General features: G+C 39.3%; 1 protein-coding gene across 1 annotated transcript; it reads left to right on the top strand.

The window, feature by feature from the left end:
• The first annotated feature begins 266 nt into the window (after positions 1-266).
• On the top strand, positions 267-23044 carry st7l (suppression of tumorigenicity 7 like). The gene is made up of 15 exons (XM_020651648.3): positions 267-458; positions 895-977; positions 2912-3071; positions 3154-3208; positions 3371-3486; positions 4011-4089; positions 4434-4522; positions 5101-5201; positions 5359-5473; positions 5613-5685; positions 5843-5945; positions 17339-17489; positions 17988-18080; positions 18233-18372; positions 20973-23044. Exons 1-15 carry the CDS (start codon positions 290-292, stop codon positions 21066-21068), a joined length of 1623 nt encoding a protein of 540 aa, XP_020507304.1. The 5' UTR covers positions 267-289; the 3' UTR covers positions 21069-23044.
• Positions 23045-24107: the final 1063 nt, after the last annotated feature.

Raw genomic sequence — 24107 nt, forward strand, 5'->3', positions numbered from 1 at the left:
CACTTGTTAAATAAACATCATCATAAGGCTAAAAATTATTATTATTAAATTTATGAAATTTTGGCTTAAGGGCCTATTTTATATGGGTCAGCAGCCAGGTTCATGCTTTGATTTAAGATGTGTTTTTATTAAATGAATTTATCATGTCAGTTGTTCTTTATATTATATTTAGTCAGGTTGATTAGTGAACACCGCTTTTTCTTGCACCACGATATAAATTTACCCGGAAATAGATTTTGTGCAGAGATGTGATCACGTGACTCCTCTGTTTACAGGCATCCGGAGAAACATGGAGGACACCGCTGGCAGTAATCCCCAATCTCTCGGATTTACAGAAAAATTAAAGTCGTGGCTCTCTTGGTCATGGACCTACGTGTGCTTCATCTGGTTCGGCATGGTGCTGATCATGATATACGTCCTGTGGAGCCCGCTCAAACTGCAGGAAACTCTAACCTCAGGTGAATTAATGCGGCTGTTAGCTAGCTATTGTTAGCATTTGGGTTTAGCAGGCACCAAAGCGACGCTGCTGCAGGTTTGACAGTTTGTTATCTGACTGTTTCAGACACACGCAAAGGCGACTATCTGGTTAGACTGAAGTCGACTTTTAGAGTACATAGCCCAAGCTTCTTATCCTGCTTTTTTTTTTAAATAATTGCGTGCATTGCATGTAGAGTGAAATATGAGTTTATATTTGTATACAAGTATTCAGCCTCGGTCATCGTGTTGCAGAGATAAATGTATTTAGCTCGGACTTTATTTATGTTATTGCATTTCAGCCATGGTCTATTGCATGTTTTTTTTCTAAATGGCATTGTCACAACTGTGCAAAATAAATATGTGTATATATTTACAGTCCCGGTTGTTGTACACTGACTTGACTCTTCGTTTTTGCAGCCTCAGTGTTTTTGAATACACTGACACCCAAGTTCTATGTGGCTCTCACTGGAACCTCCTCCCTCATCTCTGGACTCATCCTTGTGAGTTATCACTTCAGCTTTTTTCTCTAACTGTAGATGGCATGTGGACTAGTTTGTCTTTGGAAGATCAAATTAGATGGAAGTCCAAGTTCTAATCCTGCAGCAGAAAGTCAAATGCATGGGCGGAAGTCCTTTTTTTAGAGGAGAATTATTATTAATTCAAGGCGGTAATTAGTAATAAGAAGTCGAATACATTCATCCCAGCTCTGTGTTTAATTGTGTGGTTCCATGAATGGTGGGCATTGCATTAGAACATATGGAGAAATGGTGCAGGAATTGTATTTATATGGGATGAATACAAATAAACAAGAATGCTCTGATGCTGGCAAAACTAATGAGATTCTGGAGAGGAAGAAATTAAAGATGTAAAGGTTGTTGACAGGCGAGAGAGAGAGAGAAAAAAAAGGTGATTCTGCACAGTGTCTTGCTTCAGAGGCCTGTGTGTAATGGCCATGCTTTCACAATGTTTTGATGTAGTAGGATAAAGACAAATCTATCAGCTACTCTCAGATTCGTTTGTGCCAATTTAGTGGAGAAAAAAAATGATTTGGGGATTTATTTTGAATGTATTTGCAGTTACATCGTTATCGCAATATTGAACATTTTTATCCCACAACCATAGGCGGAAATCACGGGTGGGGGGTCCTGACCCCCCCAACCCTAGAAAAATAGATAATTGCCCCCCCCCCAGTATTCATGTCATCATAAACATGTAATTTTGAGTGATATAATAATGTGCATTGAAAACAGTGGTGCTAAACAAAGACGCAAAATAAGTTGGTGATGATCGCCAACTTTCTCCTAACATACCCCGAGGAAAGTGAACTCTGTTCTTGAACCGTTTGGACTACAAGCACAAATAAGATGTCTTTAGAAAGCTAACACTCTGCAGATTCAGAACGTGTGTTCTTCTCAAAAACATTAAAACATGAAAACACGAGAACTGTTGTTGAAATAAGACCGGCCATCGCCACAGCCCACAGTCTGTTTGGAGTTAAACATGTTCCTTTATCTGCAGGGATTACAGTTCACCGTCGCTACAAAAGACTTCTGTCAGTTTCACAATCGTAAAGATATTTAGTCTCAGTGCCAATCAGACAGAAAAAAGTTGAGGACAAATGCTCCAAAATGCTCTAAAAAAGCTTCATTTGCATGTTACAATAGTAAAATTTTCCTTCTGGGTTAGAATCCCCCCCAGACCCCCCTCCCTGCATTTCTTTTGTATCTTGTATATATTTCACATCTCGTAAGTTTTGCTAAAACACACGACCAGCTGACAGTTGATGTAGGCTTCAATGCATTTGACTGAAGGTCACCTTTTCAGGCTTTCATGTTTTAAAAGAAGCCAGTTCTGTCGAGATGCGTTTTATTGATTGAAGCTCTATATTAAAATATTAATCGTTATGAGAACTATTGTAACTATTTTTATAGTTATTTTAAAGTTTTTAAGATGCCTGTCTGTTTAGCGTTTCCTCTTTATAAATTTAATACCAGTTTGTTCGGCATTTCTTGATAAAACAATATTTTTTTATGGCTGCTTTGGTGTCACCCTCAGGAATTGCTCTTTAAAAAAAATCCTGTTAGTTGTCCCCCCCAATAGTGAAGTGAGATATCCGCCCTTGCCCACAACGCATATTTTTTTTTGTGTCCTGCTGACCTCATGTAGGTCTAAAGTGACGTGAAAGTTGCATGCATTCTGAAATTAATTTTCAGACTGGGGTTGCGTTTCTTCTTTTGAAGAAAAAAAAAACAATATGTATCTTGGGGCAGCATACATGAGTGGACAAAATGTTGGATGAAAAAATCTGATTCATGTTTTTTCATTCTGTTCACACTTGTCATTTTTTCACAGTAAAAAATAACCTTTGAGTAATTGTTGTCTCATCATTTACATTTTATAAAGCTTGCTTTCCTTTCGTGTGTGACCCCCACAGATATTTGAGTGGTGGTATTTTCGTAAATATGGGACCTCGTTCATTGAACAAGTGTCGGTGAGTCACCTGCGTCCTCTCCTGGGCGGAGTGGAGAGCAGCTCCACCACTGGTCTGTTTGCATCAGTTAATGGAGAGGCTGAGCCAAGGCCCAGTGTTTCAGGTAAATGTGAAAAACACACTTTAATAGAAATGTACTAACCAAAATGCAGCTAGCTTTAATAATGATTTCTCCTTTTTGGTAGAGTGTAAAGTCTGGAGGAATCCTTTGAATCTGTTCAGAGGAGCAGAATACAACAGGTATGATTCTGATATTTAGCTGTGTAGCGCTTATATTGATGGTTCATTAAGATGCATAACTTATAAGGCATATAGTGTTGGTACTGCAAGAAAATTAACTAGATTAACAGTGTAAAATAAAAATGTAGCATACAAGTTAGTGTTTGCCTCTGATCACCGCAGGTACACCTGGGTAACAGGGAAGGAGCCCTTAACATACTATGATATGAACCTGTCTGCTCAAGACCATCAGACCTTCTTCACAGGAGACACTCCGCAGTTAAGGCCAGAAGATGCCGGTGAGTTGGAATCATAAAGAAATAAACGTACAGAAAACTAAAAATGTGTTATTTCTTAGGGCGCACTCACACTAGGCAATCTGTACCGTGCCTAAGCACGCTTCACCACTAAAGTCCAGTTTGTTTGACTTGTGTGAGCGCTCCGATCCGTGCTCAAGCATGGTACACTTCTTTGGTCCTGGCACACTTTGAAGAGGTGTGCTTCGGCACGGTGCAGTTCATGCATCCTGGAGTGTTATGTCTGTGTCTGACTAAAATGACTCAAAATAAGAAACAAAGTCAGTAAAGTAGCTGTCATGTTCTCTGCGTTGTTCTCCGATGTGCGGCTGCGGACTTGACTGCGCGTCCTTTTAAAAAATTGTTTTTTTTCCAAGTCCGCCTGTCTTGTGAACTAAGCATGATTCATATTTATGCTGGGTGAACTGTTTTTTATCTCAAGTTGTGGAGCCTCTGACTTGTAGTTAAATATGTCAGGGTAGTGAGGTCACATCTAGAATAAGCCTGACATGGTCATCTCATTACAGTGATGCAGAAAGCCTGGAGAGAGAGAAATCCTCAAGCCAGGATCAGAGCAGCTTACCAGGCCATCGAGATGAACCAAGAGTGAGTCCTACTATTACACTCTTACACATGATCTACTTAAATACTGCACCGATGAACATAAAACTGTATCATCTCAACAGCAACTATTACTGTTATTAACTTTAATTCATTACTCAGTTTCTGTGATTGTGCTTACCTTATTTCAAAGCATGAATACATAAATATAATCATTAAATGTCCTTGGGATTTGGTAACCTGAATTCTGTTTTAATTGCATTAATATTTTGATGTGTATGCAAACATAGCAGTTGTCTACTTGCATGTAAAAATGTATAAATCAATAGGTTAAGCTGTTGTAAAGCTGTCCCTTTGTGTCTAACATGTGTGCATATGTATGTGTGCAGATGTGCTGCAGCCTACGTGCTCCTAGCAGAAGAAGAAGCCACAACTATCACAGAAGCTGAACGCCTATTCAAAAAAGCACTAACTATCGGTAAAGCATTTTTTTTTAATACACTGAACTAATTATCCAATCGTAAACAATGAGGCACGGTAACATACCGATGATTAAGTATTTATGCCTTATAAGTACCCACACCCCCTCTTTAATCCTTCTTGTGGGCCACACCCTGCCACACTTGCAGCTGTGCTTCACAGGTAAGGGTGGTTTATAAATAGAACAGGCTACACCTGTAACCACCCAGCTGTGATGAACGACACTCACAAAAGCATAATATTACATCAAAGTCTTTCCTCTAAACAAGACCTCTCATTGCAGTGGACAGCTGCTCAAAAGGTTCAGGGCATTTTTTTTTTAAGTTTTAGGGCTTTTTGCCTTCATTGGATAGGACATCTGAAGAGAGACAGGAAATGTTGAGAGAAGAGAGAGTGGGGGATGACATGCAGCAAAGGGCCGAGGTAGGACTCGAACCCACAGCTGCTGCAATGAGGACTATAGCCTCTGAACATGGGGCACGCAACATAACCACTAGGCTATCAACGCTCCCGGTCTAGGACTATTTATCACTGCATCTATGTTAACGTCTCATATTTTCCGCTCTCCATCCACAGCTGGGAAAGATATCAACTTACTGGTATACATTAAACGCCGACTGGCGATGTGTGCACGCAAGCTGGGGAGGATAAAAGAAGCAGTAAAAATGATGAGAGACGTAAGTTTAAATCGGAAACACTGCTCAGAGTGTAACTTTTGTGGAATTACTCTTCAAACAGACAAACTGGAGTTTACACTTGCTGTATTCAAACCAATAGTGATACAGCATGACTGACAAATTGATTCTTAATGTGTGAAATTGTATCTCTTTACAGTTAATGAAGGAGTTCCCATTATTAGGAATGTTAAATATACATGAAAACCTTCTGGAGGCACTTCTAGAGCTACAGGCTTATGCTGATGTCCAAGCAGTCCTCGCCAAATATGATGGTAAGACTGAACCCGATTAAAAAAAACTGTCCAGTGAAGTCTTCATACATGTTCAGATAGCAATAAGCTCAGTGACAGTGATACAGTTGTAAAAAGTATGATTTAAGTAAGGTGATACTCATTTCTTCTTCCTTTGTAGACATCAGCTTGCCAAAATCAGCCACGATATGCTACACATCAGCGCTGCTGAAAGCACGGGCTGTATCAGATAAGTAGGTGTCCCCATAAATTCATATGGTAGAATAATCTAAAGAATCTTACATGCCATTCAACAGATAACTGACTGAAACTGTTTTAATAGCTGGTCCAATGACAGCATATAATCACATGGTGTCCAGCGTGTCATACCAGGGTTTTTTTTTGTCTCAGGTTCTCTCCAGAGGCCGCGTCGAGGCGAGGGCTCAGCACAGCAGAAATGAATGCTGTGGAGGCCATACACAGAGCTGTTGAGTTCAATCCACATGTGCCAAAGGTAAGCACGCAGACTAATGGCCGTCACATAACCTGCATTCCTAATGGCATACATGTTTTTTATGATAGTGGTTTTATGCAGCAGCCTGTTCAAAGTACTGGGAGCTTTGAGTATGCATACAGTTAGGATATACAGCTTAACAATGTGCCATAAACATTAACCATACTGTTCATACACAGCTTTACTTTACTGATTCTGAAAAGCGTAGGAAAAATTCTTCCCTTGGAATACTAATAAAAAAAACATTCCTCAAGCTCGCCATTGATGTGGTGTATACTCTGCTGAGCAAAGCATTTTGGGTCATAATGCAACGAAAAGGATGCTGTACTGCATACTACAAAATGAATGCATGCAGGGATATGTCATGGTGTTTTTCTGTCATACTACACTTGAAAAAAAAACTTTGGGACAAAGAAATCTCCTGTTTTATTATGAAAGTGTGGTATGAGAATGCAGCCACAGACTTCAGTGGTTTCTGTAGTCTTTGAGAATGATTCCATAAGGATTAGATTTTATGCTCCAAAGTTGAGTGAGTGTATCTTCAACAGTATAAATGTACCTTTGACTGTCTAGACAGCATGCATACACTTTGACTCCAATATTCTTTATTTAATTTATGCATGGATTGATAAAACACGAGTGGTTTGGGTAGATTAAATCAGAAACCAGAATCTGATATATTACAGGATGCAGGTGGGTGATAGGGTCCGGTAATCACCAGAGGCCCCACAATACGATATTATCACGATTTGATATTATTGCGATTTTAAACATTTTGTGATATTCTGAGAATTTTGATACAATACATTGAAATTGTACTTTTTTAACTGCAAATCATGTCCACAAAAATTAAACTAAATCAAGAACTGTTTTGTCCAATAAGAAAACATCCTCAGTCTATTCATCTCACTTCAGTTTTTTTATTTTTACACAATGGGAGTGAAGCCCACAGACTGAACAACACTGTGATCAAAGTCAAACCCTGTAAAAGGTAGCATGCACCTCACAACTGTTGGTATTTTAGTCTAATCTAACTGAACTGAACACAAACATGTAAGGACAACTGCACAATCACAGTCATTTTTAACAATGCAACTTATTCAAAATGAATCTTGCAACCCGTTTAGAAATTAAAAAATAATACTCTGCAGCCATGAGAAGATTAAATATCATCACAAAAAATATTGTGATACTATGCTGTATTGATTTTTCGCCTAACCTCTAGTGGGTAGTGTGAAGAAATATAGGAAATATAAATATACTTAGGAAATGATCTGATCTAATCATGCAGGTCTGACATGACTGGCATAGGTAAAGGTATGACTCTGAACAAAGCAAGCAGGTAGAGCAGGTCAGGTACAACAATAAATCAGGTAATCCAAGATGACATGTCTTGGCTCACCAGCAGGTGTCAGTGTGGGTCTATGCACAGTCATTTCTCTTGACACATGTACTGTATGTATTGTCTGTTCTATACCCTACATTTTACTTTGTGTAAATGTAGAATTTTGGTAATTGTAGCTTTTTCCATTAAGTAATACAAAACAATTAAGTGTAAGACTATTTTATGCTTTATCAGCTACATTTTGAAATAATTGAACACTAAAAAAGAGAGTACATGATTTATTTCATCATACATATATCATATGTTTTGAGGTAGTTCAGTATCGTGTCATATGTTGGGCTCAAGGAAAGTGTGAACATACAACAAACTGGGCACTTTTAAAGAGCAGGTCTATGTAAAGCTGAACCAGGTATAAACACGGGGCTACACCTGGGGTATAGTACCATCAGTTCCCACAGGATTAGATGTCACACATGCACACACACAGTCTGACACAGCTAGTTGCAGCAGAGTTTTGTCTCAGTTTAGCCTTTGTAGTTTGCTGTTGTTTCATCTTGTGGATTCTGAGAGAGTAAAAGAGAATCTAATCTTTGTGCGTGCGTGTGTGTGTGTGTTTTGTGGAAGGGAGGCGACATCAGCCAGCACTTTGATCCAGCCTTTGATTTTAAAGTGAGCGCCCTCATCTTCAATGTCTGTCCAATTTCTCCCTCCTCACTTGGCCCAGAGGCAGCCATCCTCTTTCCCCTCTCATCACCTACCCTCATCCCGTTTGTTATCCTCTCATGTTCCCTCATCCACACTCACCCCCTGTTTGAGCCAAACAGGGAGCCTTATATTTGTCACCACTGCAAACTTTATCCAAATGACATTTGTACATAAGGGAGAAGAGTTGGAATAGATTTTGAAATTTGTAGCACACCTTACTCAGATGATGATTGGTAGTGTCATCTTTCAGTATTTAATTGTGATCTGTGGGGATTAAAGGTGGGGGGTTGTTTCTTTGTGTTCTCTGGCCCCTTTTTACAAACAGGCTGGCCTATCGTTTCTTTAGTAGGATCTGCAAATGGCTTTTCTCCATAAGTCCCTACACCCTACGTCAGTCCTCTTGTGTAAATTACACTTCAGTTTCCTGAATATAATAATAGACATGTGGGCATGTTTTGGCGGAGTCTCTTATTAACAAAGACATCAGCTAAGAAAACACAGACTTTGTGAGGCTTTTACTAATGAATACTTTCATCAGATATTTATGTATTCAGATCATTAAATAATAGAAACTGTCAAAAATAGTTCCAACTAACAATCATAAATGACTGAAGTTTAATGAAACAGTCAAAACATTCTCAAATACATAAACAAAGCTGATGCTCATTAGCCATCCATTTACTGTCAATATTATAAACATTGATGACAGTTAAACATAACTTAGTAATCAGTTCAAGAAAAAGTTGGACATTTTGGCCAAAACACTTCATAATGAGAGCTAGAAGAGACTGATTCCAAATGATGTCTTGTATGTTACAAACACAGCAGTCATTTAGCTTAGCAGGAAGACGAAAACATAGTCAAAGTTTACAAAAAGCATTTTCTGTTTTGTTTTTTTTTCTTTTTGCTTCTGGTGTTCAGAACAAATCATTTTTAGCTTTATAAATAACAAAACTCACAGACGCCCAATATCGTTATATACCTCCTCCACCTTTATACTTCCTAAAGTACAGTAAATACAAAGAAGAGTTTATATTTTTTACACAACCTTACATCTTGAGGTGCAGTTACACGAGGCCCAGTTGCCCCGTACAATGCTGATTGTATGCACGATTGCCCCCTCCTCCCAGCCTGCAGTTGCCTCCTGTACATAACGTTGTAATACAACACATGCATGGCTTTACATGATCAAGAAGCAATCTAAGTGTACAAGACAGGCGGACTAAGAAACACAAATAATTGAAAAGGGTCCGCACATTGGTGAATAACACAGAGAAAATTCATGTCCACGTTGTGTACCAGTGCTTGTGTTCATGTATGAGTAACTGTACAGTGTCAAAGCACACCTCTTCCAACCGTGCTAGGACCAAGGAAGTGTACCGTGAACTCACACTAGTCAAAGGAACTTGACTGTGAGGGTTTAGCATGCTTAGGCATGGTTCTGATTGCCTAGTGTGAGTGCACCCTGACAGGGATGTTCAAGACATGTATTCTACTTGTAGGTAATAAAAGAAAATTTGGTAAATTTCAATGGATACATTGGATCATGTATGTTTGTTATGCTATAGACATACCTTTCATACTTGGTTCATGTACCAGGGCTTGAATTGGCAACCCTCAGGCTCCCAACCTAAGTCCCTACAGACTGAGCTACTGCCACACCCCAAATACAAGTTGGCCTTGGTTGCCCAAAGGTTTGATATTGGTACATGTGTCAGAAAAGTAGCCAGTTTGGTCCCTGGTCCAGGAGGTTAGATTTGGGCAAGGAGAAGGTGTTTCTTCAGCAGAACAGAGAGCACAGCAGATTAGACTTTTGTTGTACTGGTGGTCCTGGTGTGAATGTGTGTTCCTGTGTGAGTGTGAAGATGGCATCATGTTAACAGAAAATGAAGTTTGAAAGAAAAAAAACTGCAACCCAATGTTTTTTTGCCAAATCGGCCACGTGGATTAATTAAGTTTTTTTATTTTATCAGGCATGCCAAGAAGATTATATATGAATGAATATCATGCTAGGCTACATCACATGAGCTTATTCAAACGGTTCCAAAAGCCATACACACAATTAACCCACATTTATCCACACAAGCTTCAGTCTGTTCCGCCTTCCTTTCTAAGGACCCCTTTCCCATTCCCATAATTTCTCCCCTCATCTTTCATCTATATACCTCCTCCACCTTGTCCTCCCCCATTTATTCCCCTCTATTTTCCTCTCCTCTTCATCTTGTTGTCCTTATTCATTTATCCTCCGCCTCCTTCCCCCATTTCTCCATCTGTGTGTCCATTCTAATCAGTCTCTCTACCAACCAGCGGTTAAGATACCCTCAGTTTGTCTGATTCTTGTTGGCAGATAAAGTGTTCGTTTCATCTGAATCTGCTGTACATTTACATTTACCACTACTTTGGTTCATACAGGCTCATTGTGAAGCAGCCTGGGTGACCCGAACCCATCTACCTTGCTAGTTTACTCCACTTTGAAAGGCACTTTCTCATCTCACCCCATTCAGGTTGACATGTTTTCATCTAGATTGCCTGTCTAGGCCCAGAAAGGGCAACCTTTGCTTAGTTTACCTTTGAAATTGGCTTTTTGGTTTGTAAATTGAGTCGGAGTAATAGTCTGGGGTTTGTCTTGAATTAAGATGGATGAGGTTTGATTTGGACAAAGAGGAGGGTGTATTGGGTTGGAATAAATGCTTTGAGTTTTCTGAGTCTGTCCATTCCTTGAGCAAAGGTTGGAGGAGCTAGTATTGGTGTTTACTGACTGAATGGCTTTCTAAATCATTGTATGTCTAACCCAACACCTGTTAGTCTGCATGTTCTCTCACTGTATTCAAGTGTGTTTGTCTGACCTTACAGAGCAGCTACAAGGCTGATGTCATTGTTGCCTGTGTGTCCCATTGTGCATGGCAAAGTGCTTCAGATTAGAATCAGAAGGCAGCTTATGAGTTATGCTCTGGGCTTATGACTGCCCAGGGATAAAAGGAGAACACATGAAACTCAATCCCTTCATCAAAGAGGCGACAGGGAGTGGAGAAGCCGACCGAAGAACGAGAATGAGGGGAGAGGAGGGGGCTGGTAGGCCAGCACAGAGGACTGAGGTGTCACCAGGTCTAATACCATGGCATGTGAGGAAGGACAGCTGAGCAGCCAGCCTCTCTAAATGGTTAATATTAAAACACAGAGGGCCCAGAACTACAGAGGTGCTATAAACTGGTTATTCATCTTCAGAAAAAGACTAAAAGGAAGCTAGAACTATGTGTAAATCTTTCGGACTGCTTTCTGAAAGTTCTTGTTCACATTGCATTGGTAACAGCATGACTTTTTTTTTTTAAATTACCCTTCACAGCTTGTTGTTCACAAGGTTGTTACTGGAAGTCAAATTATTAGTTATTAGAGGTCTTTCCACTCCCAAACAAAACAGACCCCTTGATTAATACCAGTTGAAACAAAATACAAAGATGTTTATCACTGAAATCAAGTATTTTTGGGGTGTTCGTTAGCAGTGGCTGGAAGCTAGGTACTGTTAGCGTGTTTGAAGATGCTCAGATTAAAGGCAGGGTTGGTAATTTTCTCCGGATACAATTTTTAAGATTTTGGTTAAAACTGTCTTTAGGTCTTAACAGAAATTCATAATTCATGTGCTCTGGAGCAACAGCACTCGTACATGTTAGTGTGAGGCATGTTTTTTGAGGGAGCACAGAGGGGTGGGGGTGGGTGTAGATGGAGCACTTTGGGAATGCTACTTTCAAAATCATGCTAGTTTTCGAACATTACCTTTAAATAGAGTATTAATGGAAATACCAGTATTGGTATTGACCTCTAGTACAGCCCATGTGTGGAATCTGATATTGTCTGATGCACTTCACTAAAAAAATGAGACTACAAAATGAGTTTAACCTTTTATTAATGAAAAAGATAATCAACTAACGGAACACTAACTCATGATCAAAGTAATCACAGTGAACAAAAGAAAATAGGATTCAACAAAAAATATGGCGACCCAGCTCACCTGTCTCCTCATCACTAAAGGTGAACAGGTGACTTAAATCAATACAACATCCCAGTCCATACCCATGTGACCTGCTATCCCCCAGGTCAGTATGATCAAACACTAAATGATATCATAAATAATTACCCAAAACGGTACAATAACAAACAACAGTGCAAAGGTTGAACAACATGTAAAGAGAGTCAAAGCAAGCAAACATTTTAGCAATCAGAGTTTCTCCACTCTTAATATGTCATTTTTGATCTAGTCCCAGAAAGTTACTTTGTAAAGACAAATACTCAATCTGTATCAGTATCTGGAAGGAAAATCTCTATCTTTTAGAGTACTTTCAGAGACCAGACAAGCCTATTCAGCTGGTATTTAGCAGTGGAAAGCTATTATAAACACGTGTCTTATCTGTGAATACAGAAATCCAGTTCTGAGTAAAACCCTAAAATATTTATCTGTATCTTATCTGTAAAATATGCAGGTTCTACCACATGTTGGCTCAATTACAGGTTATCAAATAGTTCTGTTGCAGGCTGGGCACCAAACTATGCTCAACTTCCAACTTCTCATGTGATGCTTCATGCATCAAGTGTTATATAAAATAAATGTATGTGATTGTATCAGTTATGGCAGTTGTGTGGTTCTCTACAGCAGAGAAGCCGAAGGTTAGCCCTTTAGCTGGCTTGATGCCTAGAGAGTAGTGAAAGGGTAGTTCTCAGAAAAAAGAAGGCCGACATGGTGAGGAAGATGAAGGCGGACAGTCAAATCTCTTGGCTGGAGCAGTAAGAGAATGATTTAAGTAAGTCAGACAGGATAAGTGAGAAGTGCAAACAAGTAGCTTCTGGGTGTCTAGCTGAAGATTCTTGGATGTAGGGATTGGGAGAAAAAGAAGGCTGGAAGACAGGTCAGTCAGTAGTATGACTGAGTGAAGCAGAAAGAGATAGGGGAAGTGGAGGATTTATTCCTGTTTGGTAATTCAGCCTTTACCCGTGAGGGTGACAGGTAGAGGTGGGCGATATGGGAAAAATATCACATCACGATTTTTTTTTGTTGCCAAAATCACGATCACGATTTTATCACGATTTTTTTCATACTGATCTTTAGACTAATTTGTAAGTTACTGACCAGTTCAACCAAACTAATTTCCCTGCATAATGTTTTTAAATGCACAAAAACTGTGCAGACAAGTTTAATCTATTTGAAAAACATCTTTGTAGGAGGTCTGGAGGTCTCACCCAGAACATCTTTAGCACCAGAAATGTCTTTCCCTCTATTTGATCAATATTTATGCACAATTTGAAGGTTTTGCTCACCACTTATGATTTGGTTATGTGTCCTCTTTTTATGTTCATCAGGAACATTTTCATGCATTGATGCATTCATTTAAAAACATGTAGACTTCAAGTTCACTGGACTAACTTTAGTTTAGTTTATATATAATAAAACATCATACAGAATGTGTTCATTCTGTGACACATGATCAAAGTTTTACTGACAGAAGAGTTCAATTCATAGAGGGGGCGGGACATCATTGATTGACAGACAGACAGTAACCATGGTTACTCACTCTCACCTGCCTGCTGCTTTGTAACGTCGTTTGGTGTAATACCTGTAGGTCCCGTTATCACAACAGGTGAGCTTCAGGTGGAGAAGCTTGATAGTAACTTTCAGAAACCGAGACAGAGCAGAAAACACCGACAGCAACATTTTAAACACCGGGGTTATATCTCTCATCACTGACTGTCTGAGCTCCGCTCTGTCTGACTCTCTGCAGACTGTGAACGTCTCTCCGGCTCGTTAAACGCTTTCTTGTGTCGCTATCTGATATGTAAACTTAACTGTGCAAACTATGCAGATAAGTTAACTGTTGCTCACGGTGTGTTAGTTTGGAAAAATATCAGAACAGTTGCATATAACCGGGATGGAGTTGTTTTTGCGGATTTAAGTTTTGTTTTCACCGCGGCGGAGCAGAAGGGGAGGGGGAGTCGCGTCGGAGCATAAACTGCAGCATGATAGAATAAACACATTAGCCCGGTTCTACGATCTCTCTGCTTTGGCAGATCGTCAGCAAGTTAAAATCCTTCACGATCTAAGATCATTATATCGCCCACCACTAGTGACAGGTTCAGGAAGGTGGCAAGTGAAGATCAGACAGCAGAGAAATAGGTGATTCTGGCCAGCTGTATAGGGCACTAAACATTGATTACTGTTTAAAAAACAATAGTCCAGCAACGAGATAGAAAAGCAGCAATTGTTTGAGTCTTTAATGAGGAGGCAGTGGATGGCTGTCTCAGGGAAAAATATTTGGTAATGTGTTTAATTGTCTTGGCGGACCAATTTGACCAATTTGTAGATGGTATGAGTGCGGACTAGGATGGCAGAGAAATGGGAGAAATTTAGTGCTTGCCAAGTATTGCAGAACGGCAATTAAGTAGTTTTGTTCAGGTAGAAAGTTTGAAGTTTGGGGGGCAAGGCTACGGGCACCAACATTGTCAACCTTAGTGCACAAATGTTGAGGCTTACATCCACACAAGTTGGATTTCCTTCATTGCTTCCTTCTGTAATATGTCACCTAATAAAGTAACACAAATATTGGTTGCAGTCCAAGTGTTACATTTGTTTTGGTGCTAAACAACAAGAAAAAGCTGCCCCCTTCCCTTTGGGCTCAATTCTACTCAAAAACAAGTATGGCTAACCAGATCAACAGAACGTCTAGCTAAACATGTCTGTATACATGGACGTATCAATGACAGTTTGTCACCTCAGTATTAAGAAAGGAATGCAACTGAACACAGAATCAAACACACCAACATTTCATTACGTTTGTTTTCTACTGTGGCTATATCAACCCTATTGAAATCTTCCACCTGTTAACTCTTACCTGTGCCCATGTGGAGTATGTTCATCATGGTTTGCCTCAATGTACCTGTATAGATTTTATTTGTGCTCTTAGAGGGTTATTTCTCTGTAAGGTGCTGTTAAAGCATAGCATGGGGCTTATACTGTAGATAGATGTTAACATTTGCGTTTTTAAATGCTCCCAAGGACATAACTTAATATGCTAAGGCTAATGTTTTTCAGCTGATGGTTTAGTTGGAGGTTTTTGGTCATTTATTAAAGTATTGGTCAAACTAGCTGGACATAGATTGAAGGAATATCAGTTTACTTATTTATGTTGAGTAAAACATACAGTATGAAATTTTTAGTTATGAAGTAATTCACCAACCAAGTGAGGCAGACAAGCAGTCTGAGTTCTGTTACCTGGGAGTGAGCTCATGTGTTGCAAGCTAAAGGAGCATGAAGGAGTCTTGGATAAAGACAAGACAGGGATGAGCCAGGTTGAAGAGCCTGACCAGGCAGTGATCATGAGGGCAGAAGTGGGGAAGGTTATGTAGGGGGAGATGGGTGAAGCAGCACGGTCTGGCTGGTTGGATGGATGGATGGCTCGCTGGCTGGCTGAGCCTGTGACCATGGAAGGGATTAGACGGGATTAGCTGTGGGGTAACCTTCCCAAAGTGTCAGTCTGAGATCCAGAGCACTGTGAAGCTGGCCGCCTGGGAATCCAGCCCAGGGGGCCCCATCCCCGCACAGAGGTTTTGTTTAACACAGACCCCTGCCACAGTGGGCACCACAGACATAAAGCACATAGAGTAGCAGGTTCATCAAAGTCCATATAAACCTGTTAATAAAGTATCTATGGGCAGATCTAGAACTATATTAAATATTAGTTTTGCAGAAAATGAGTATACAGGATAAAGGCCTATTTTGAAATGTTTGTTCCCTTTTATTTTAGAAAACCTGAACTGTTCTATAGGTCGTAACTCTGGGCTGTGGGCCTTGTCAGCACAGTGAACCGGCTGACTCGCTGGGACAAACTTACACAGAAGGGAAGGAGAGGAGGGGTAAGAGGGGGACGTTACACATTCATGGAATGAGTGTACTGTACTGTAACAATAACACACACTCAGAGAGCTTTGGAAAGCGTTTCCCTCCCACCTTGAACAATTGCAAAATAAGGCTGTCAACAAATACCTCACATGAAGAAAATATGTTTCCAGTCTGCAGGGAGTTACCCACAGGGAATTGCACAATAGAAAATAATAAATGAAGTGCTGATGGAGAAACACAGAAATGTTAATTGAAGTATTAAAGCACCATGAACAGATTTTTGGCCACAAGGGAGCTTTTTTTTAAACCCAAGTTATTTCAGCATAATTTCAATAGTTTCTACTTCACCTTACCAATTGATAAACTTGTGAATGAAGACTCACTGGTATTGTACTAGTCAGGTTTGATGGTGTGTCTGAAAAAGAAAATCTGTTTCTCCAATTGCCAAATGTTTCAATTTTTTACCAAAATGTTGCATTTTCAGTACATACATGAAAAATACTGTTTAAAGAGAAAAGGATGACGTGCAGCTCCGGTTGTTCCAAACTTAAACTATGATAATAGTAAAACTTAAACTGTAATTGTTTGTAACCATTGTAACAAGAATCAAAGTCCTAGGCAACAACTACTGGACAATATCTTGTTTTTATTTCCAAAGTTTGCAGGTACTTCCTGTGCACTGTCTATTTTATACAAATTTACAAACATTGCCAATGTATTTGTGCATTTTAGACAGAGCTCTCTCTTTTGAAGAAAACTTCTGGTTAGAAATATGAAAGCATCCATAGTTTCTTTCAAAGCTTAGGTACTTTTGATTTGTACAAGTATTAAAACCACCCAGATTTTATCATTTTAAAACACATGGATATCGGGGCGCCAGTAGCCTAGAGGTTAGTGCGCCATGTGTGGAGGCTGTAGTCCTCCAAGCTGGCGGCACGGGTTCAAATCCGACCTGTGGAATGTCATTCCCCACTCTCTCTCCGGTTTCAGACTCTATCCACTGTCCTATCTCTAAATTAAAGGCATGAAAAGCCTTTTGAAAAACAACAACACATGGTTTTAAAGTATCGAACACTTGACAACCTTACAAGATACGTGTCTCATAGAACTCAGTGTATTAATTTCCCCCGATGGGATTGATCTTTGCTTATTTTTCTTATCTTAAGTCAAAACTTAAAACAATAAAGTACTAGTGTCTGTGCTAGTGGATGTCTTCATGTTGATTTTAAATATTAAACCATGGTTATTAACTAAAGACAGTTCAGATTTGTTAAAAGGAAGACTTTGCTTCACTCTTGTCATAAATGATCACAAATTATCTACGTTTTGAAAGTGGTATGATGTGCACGCATAGTAGACACTTCCGCGCTTCTGTTCTAGGTTTAGAAGCAGAAAAGAAACATATTATGCTAGTGTTAAACTTACCAGAGGTTTCATGTGTTTTCCTCTTCCTGTGTGCAGTACTTGTTGGAGATGAAGAGCCTGATCCTGCCTCCAGAGCACATCTTGAAGAGGGGTGACAGCGAGGCAGTGGCATACGCTTTCTTCCACCTGCAGCACTGGAAGAGAGCAGAAGGAGCCTTAAACTTATTACACTGCACGTGGGAGGGAAGTATGTATAAATATTCCTCCTTTTTTTTCTAGACTGTAAGTGTATTTTTTCCAATGGTAATGATTTGTTAGAACTTGAGATAGGGTACCTCACCCACTGTATATTAAAGGGAACATTTTCACTCAGTTCTTTAGAAGAGCTTGGCCATTCAAAAGTTTCCCGTATTGTGTGCTGCTCTTTGTTTTGTTGTCCTTTGTTGTGTCATGATTATTAATGCTTATTACACCCACTAATACTCTTCTGGAGATTATACAAGGATGAGGTCACTGTTCCAATGAAGCACATTAAGATTGTTAGTGTTATATTTTATCCGGATGTTAGGATCTTGTCACTCTGATAAAGAGTTTTGGCTACTTAGATAATTTACTGGAAAGCAGTGTCTTCTAGATACAGTTTGGAACACCAGTTATGTTGTTGAAAATAGTTTTTACTCTGTACTGAGTCATTTTTGGTGTGTTATTTCTCTTGGATTAACTTTCTATCTGTCCGCCTTTGCAGCCTTCCGGATCATTCCCTACCCACTAGAGAAGGGTCACCTGTTTTACCCCTACCCAGGATGCACAGAAACAGCAGATAGAGAACTACTGCCATGTAAGTACAATAGTCCAAGTCAACATGCAGTCAATAAATGCACAATATTGCTTTACACCCGACAGTCTAATTAATCACCTCACTATCTCACTTGTTTATCTCCACTCATTATGTGTAGCTCTATTTTCTGATGGTGTTCTTTGTTCCTGCAGCGTTCCACGAGGTGTCTGTGTACCCAAAGAAAGAGCTTCCCTTCTTCATCCTCTTCACAGCAGGCCTTTGCTCGTTCACTGCCATGCTGGCCATGCTCACACATCAGTTCCCTGAGCTCATGGGTGTCTTTGCCAAAGCAGTGAGTACATGAACTACACATCTCAATATGATCTCAAAAGTTAAAAGTTAGATGATTATTACACAAGTTTAACACAGATGTGTGTGTGGATTGGCTGACCTGCAGATTCATCTTCCATTAATCTCTGATTTTCACATCTATATTTTAAATTCATGTTTTTTTTGTTTTTTTTGTGGTAACCTGAATCTTTTGACCCTTCCAGTAATTGCTGGCTTCCATCACTGTCAGTAACACTGGAGGCTCATGGGAGTCGTAGGCCTATAAAGTCTGTGTTTCCCGCCAAAACAAGCTGTTGTCCAAGTCAAGCTATCAGTGACCACAGCTGATTAATGCAAGCTTATCACCACAGCCAACACGGCGTACTGCCCAAAAGATTGAGATACTTTAAGTGTGGGCATGGCCTTTCTTTCACTGTTTATGCATCACAGAAGTGTTGTTTTGTCTGTTTTTAGCCGGTTTGGCACACGCCTTACTCTGGCTAATCCTTTGTTTATGGTCACTCTGTTTATTAGGGCCTGCCTCGACATACACTCGTAGCAAAAACAAGGCCGCACAGAACATCTAGTGCTCCTCCTTTTGTTATGGGAAAGATTGAGTGCAGATAGGATTTTTACGGCAGCTCCAGCAAGCCTGGTTTGTGTAATGCTCAGATGGAGTGCATGAAAACTATTGAGGGAGGAACACAGAGGTCCTCTCTGCCTTTTGAGTAAAAACAGATTTCTCTGAATCTGCTTCTCTTAAACAGAAGAGCCAAGCAAGGCAACACTGTGGTGGCTGAGGTGGCAGTTTTCTTTCCCTTTTATTTATAGATACCAGACATGGAAAACGATGAGTTGACTATGTTTCATATATTAAATGTGATTAGAGGAGTACTTGATTTGCACTTGTCTGGCCAGGCTGATCGTCCACTTATGAGACTATAAAAGTGTCAAGTGTATCAAGCACACCTCAAGTAGCTTCAGAAAGAAACCGTATTTAAATATTTTAGAAAGCATTTCACTGTAACTAACCTATTTAAATCCTTAGCACGTTCTTTTCATATACATGAACCTAATGTACTGTAAGATAGAAATTAATTGTTGGATGTAGGTGGATATATGTCCTGCTGGTGATCATAAAAAAAGAGAGGTTGAGTTGTTCCACTTGGGTTCTAATTTTAAGAATTGAGTAAAAACTGAAGGCAGACTGAGTTATGAAACAGAATGAAAAGGATGCCGATGACCCACTAAAGAAAAAAGACCATCCGCGTCAAGATAGATCTTTTCTTTAATGCAATTACAAGTGCCTTAAACTGCTGCCAGGGGGTAGGTATCAGAAGACGTGATTAACAAACTCGGCTGAAACTGCCATTTTTTTATTATTTTTTTTGATTTTCCACAGCAAATAACTGATATGTTTGATTATTAAAAGATAGCAGAATGTTTATTTGTGTAATACCTCTTAAACATGTACAGAACAGAGATAAGGGGAACTGTTGTGTCAAAAGGGGGCAGCAAAAAAACGACATATTCTGTGAGTAAAAGTCAAATTAGCATATTACTACAGAAGTAGAAACCTGTTTTGCTATAATAATCGAACAAAGCTCATTGCTCTGTTTTTTCCCTTGAAATCTTACATCATAAAACCTTGAGTGGATCGTTTATTCTGGTTTGGATGTATGGCTTGCCTTTTACCAATTCTGTATGTTAAAAAAAAAAATGCTTTTTAAAAAAAAAAAAAACACATTTATTTAAAAATGTCTAAGACGGAAATGGAAACAGATAGAATTAGCATGATTGATTTGATGATGTTCAAAGTATTCTGACATGTTAATCATGACTTATAATGTGTCCACCAGATCAGATCTTTTTTTTAACAGTAAGGATTAGGGATGCATTGGCCCTGTTGACAGACATTGGCACATCGATAAGTAATGTTGCATGAACCGATGTCAGTAGCAGTACCCAAATCAATTTAATGTTAACATCTAGTACATGTTACTCTGATTCAGAGAAGAGGTTTATTTGTTGGGTAGATTAAGTCACTCGTTGAACATACTCTGACTTGATTTCATAGTTGTATTGAAATCAATGGTGTCATTGTGGAAGTATCAGAATCGGCAGTCAGCTCAATTGTTATTTCAAACATCGGTATCGGCCCTGATTTGCTCAATCGATGCAGCACTAGTCAGGATTGTAGCTTAAACAAACTATTAAAAATGGATATACTCAGGTAATGCTGCAGGCTTTCTCTACCTTGTATTCATGGAAGGTTCTGGATTATGTGTACATTATCAGCTGTTGCAAATGCATACAGTTAGAAATGCTTTGTATCATATCAAAATCATGTAAACGGCTAGAAAAAACAATCCAATGTTTCATCTCTTTTTATTTTATTTTTACTTTAACTTCTTAGCTCAGCATTTGTTTTACTTTCCCTTTTAAATCACAGTTTGAGTAAATTTCCAAATGCTTTCAGAGGGAATGTGTAAATCCTGTAACATTGTGTCTGTTCATTGTGGACTTGGATACTTTATTTGAAGTGTTATGCATAAACATTATCCACTAATGGGTGGGAAAGTGTTTTTACTGAACGCTCATTCTGCTTTTTCTCCCTTTCAGTTCTTCAGCACACTCTTTGCACCCCTGGGTTTCTTCGCAGACAAGATGGAAAGCTTCATGCCGTCCAGTTTTTGGCACCAGCTGACTCGGATCTGACCCCATCCCTCAAACACTCTTACACACTTACACACATTTACACACACACACACACACACATACTACACACAGATACACACACCAATACCACTTCAAACCCTTGGACAAAAAGAGTTTGCTCTCCTGTCTTCAGCATTACTGTCCACTTGCTGCATTGTTACTGATTATGTTGGCTGAGGTTGTATCAACACGGCAATACCACTCTTAAGATGCTCTCCCACACTGTTTGAGCTGCCAGTGTTTTTCCAAGACCACATTTAGCGAATAACATTTGCAACAATTTCACAGGGTCATTCATTTGCTCTTGTGTTTGAATTGGACAATTTGAAGTTTTTAAAGATCCCTCAAGGCCTGGCTGAGGTTTTTTATTTGTGGGTACAAAAATGAAAAAAGTAATTTTTTGAGAGGCCCTAAAATCAGGGGGGGGGGGGGTAGTTAAACATAACTTGATGGTTCTTTAAGTGTTGTCTTGTCAGAATAATGTTTAAACCAGCATGTAACTGACATCAAGAAACAAAAACAACTGGTTCATGAAGAATAAGTAACTGTTGTGATCCCATAGCCCTATGTCCCCTGCGATTGTTAGTAAATGCATCAAAAGGTCCCATTTAGTATTTTGGATGGGAACTTGTGTGTCCTGTATCAACCCTAAATGCCCTGCAGACTTCCACTAAAGCAAATTCAAAAGTCTGTAACATCTCCTGAAAACAGGGCTGTGATTTATGGCCTCCGAGTGCCTGCAGTGTATACAACGCCTCTGCGGTTCAGCAGTTGTTACCATGGCATGACACCTCAGCACTATATCACTGGAGCAACCAACGCAACCCCTGCAACGACGAAAAAGTTAACGGGATCATCACTGGTCACAGTTAATCCAAATGAATCTGCCAATTGCTCTGCAGCTTGATGAGTCAGTGGGTTAGTCAACGTTAAAAAAATATATAGAAATAAGACTCACATTAAAGGTTAACTGGCAATTTAACTATCAAAGTAATACACATGATTACTGTTGTTCTCAATGCACTGACCACCCATCATAGAATCATGTGGAGGTAGTGGGTAAAATGTACTAAATGGCTCGCTCTGCCTTTAACTGGATCTATTCCTAATGCCAGAAATGTGTGGAATAGTACAGTAACTGGTTGACATTTTGTTTTCCTTTGTGAAAGATTTACGGTCTGTCTTATCAGACTTAACATGCTGGGATATCAGTTAACACCTTGGTTTAAAGTATATTCTAAAATGAACGGGCTGATTATGTAACTACTTATCAGAAAAGTATGTGTGTTGATAGAAATTGTAAATGAAAAAAAACACCTTTTTATACACAAGCTGTCCTTGCATAACCCAAACCTACAGGATGAGTAGCAGCGTGTTATGTAATAGGTTCATGCCCAAGAATGACATCCCATTCCTCCTCATGTAACAAAAAAAAAAAAGTGATAACAAAGTGCCTTTTAGTACATCACAAAAACACAACAATTTGAGTATAACAAGTCAAATAAAACCATATTCTTCACCTACAACAGAATGTGAAGGTTAGTGCCAATTCTGCTTAATTTCGACCCCTTCAATTTGTAATCAGATACCTTTGGTTGTTTCACTATATTATAACCCAATCATCTGCTGTACTTTATATTGCAACCAAGTGAGGCAAATATACTGGTACTTGTAAAAGAGAAGAAAGGGAGGTTGCTTGTTGTGACCTACGGACTCACACAGACATGTTTTACTGCAGTGTGTTTCAAATTTGGTTAATATTTTGAATAACCCTGATTCACTCTAAACGTCTTGATATTTCCACCTGTTGCCTGTGATATCTGTCTGTTCAAATTAATGACACTTGAAATGTCTGATTTTGTAGCATGCAGCTGAAATGTAAGAGTACATGCTGGAGACAGGAGAATGTTTGAATGGCTGTAAAAACCCTTGGATGAGTTTGGAAGCAAAACTCACAATAAATTGCTCTTTCAGTGCTTATGCCTCAAGTGATATATTTTATGTTCCTCCTTGGTTTCATTATTTATCTAAATTCATGTGTAGATGCTGGACAAGACATGTAAAACGACATAAACCATCCCATAAAGAACATTAGTCTGATCAGAAAATACACCACAATTTCAACAGGCAACCATACCCTTGTGATCTGAAAAGCAAACTACTTTCAACATTAAGTGGGTGACATAAAAACTTTAATTTTGTATGATGGATCTCATCTTCCTTCCTCTTTTAAATCACTGCTGTATTGACAGCAAGTTGGTATCTCATTCAAGGACAAACAACTCACTCTGCCAGCCTGCTGCTGCTCCTGCACTATATAAAGCCAAGAGCCATCTTTATGATTACACCACTCCACCACCATCAGCAGATGCTTCTGTGTGGCATGTTCCCAGTGAACCACTGGTGCCATAATCAGACTCCATACACTCATTCTTAAGTGGTGAGCAGCAGTAATGAAAATCACTGAAGAGGACTGTTGACGGATGCTCAAGTGTTTGATCTCAGTGCCAGAGCGTGGTTATGTGCTGCACATTGAAATATGAATAGCTCATTGACCTCTGTAGCCAAGTGTATCAAAGTCAAGGGAACATAACAAAAAGAAAGAACACAGAAGTAGCACATTACAGTATATAGGAACCATAGCCTGTAGAGTAGGTACAAGTAGACAGGGCACATTTATGTGATGGAAAGTAAATAGCGTCCTACACAGACACTCTTCAGACGCAGTCTTGACTTGACTTTTATGAAGTGTGCTAAAACCTGCTGCTCTTCCATATAGCTCACCAGTACTCAAATATGACTCTTCTAGTTGATAACCAGATTTCTTTAAGGGTCAAACATGTGCCTGCAGTATTAAAAAAAAAAAAAAACTGTCCACATGCATGTGTTCACGTCTATCCATGGGTCTGTTTTAGTTTGTACAAATAGATCCTTCTGTGAAAATTTGGTGTAAAATATTTTTTTTAATTGGGAAAATGTGAGCTATAGGCTACAGTAGCTCATTGGATTGTTTTTTTTTTTTTTACCTAAGCCAAGAAT

The sequence above is a fragment of the Labrus bergylta genome, chromosome 5 (genome assembly GCF_963930695.1).
Source record: "Labrus bergylta chromosome 5, fLabBer1.1, whole genome shotgun sequence".
NCBI lineage: Eukaryota > Metazoa > Chordata > Actinopteri > Labriformes > Labridae > Labrus > Labrus bergylta.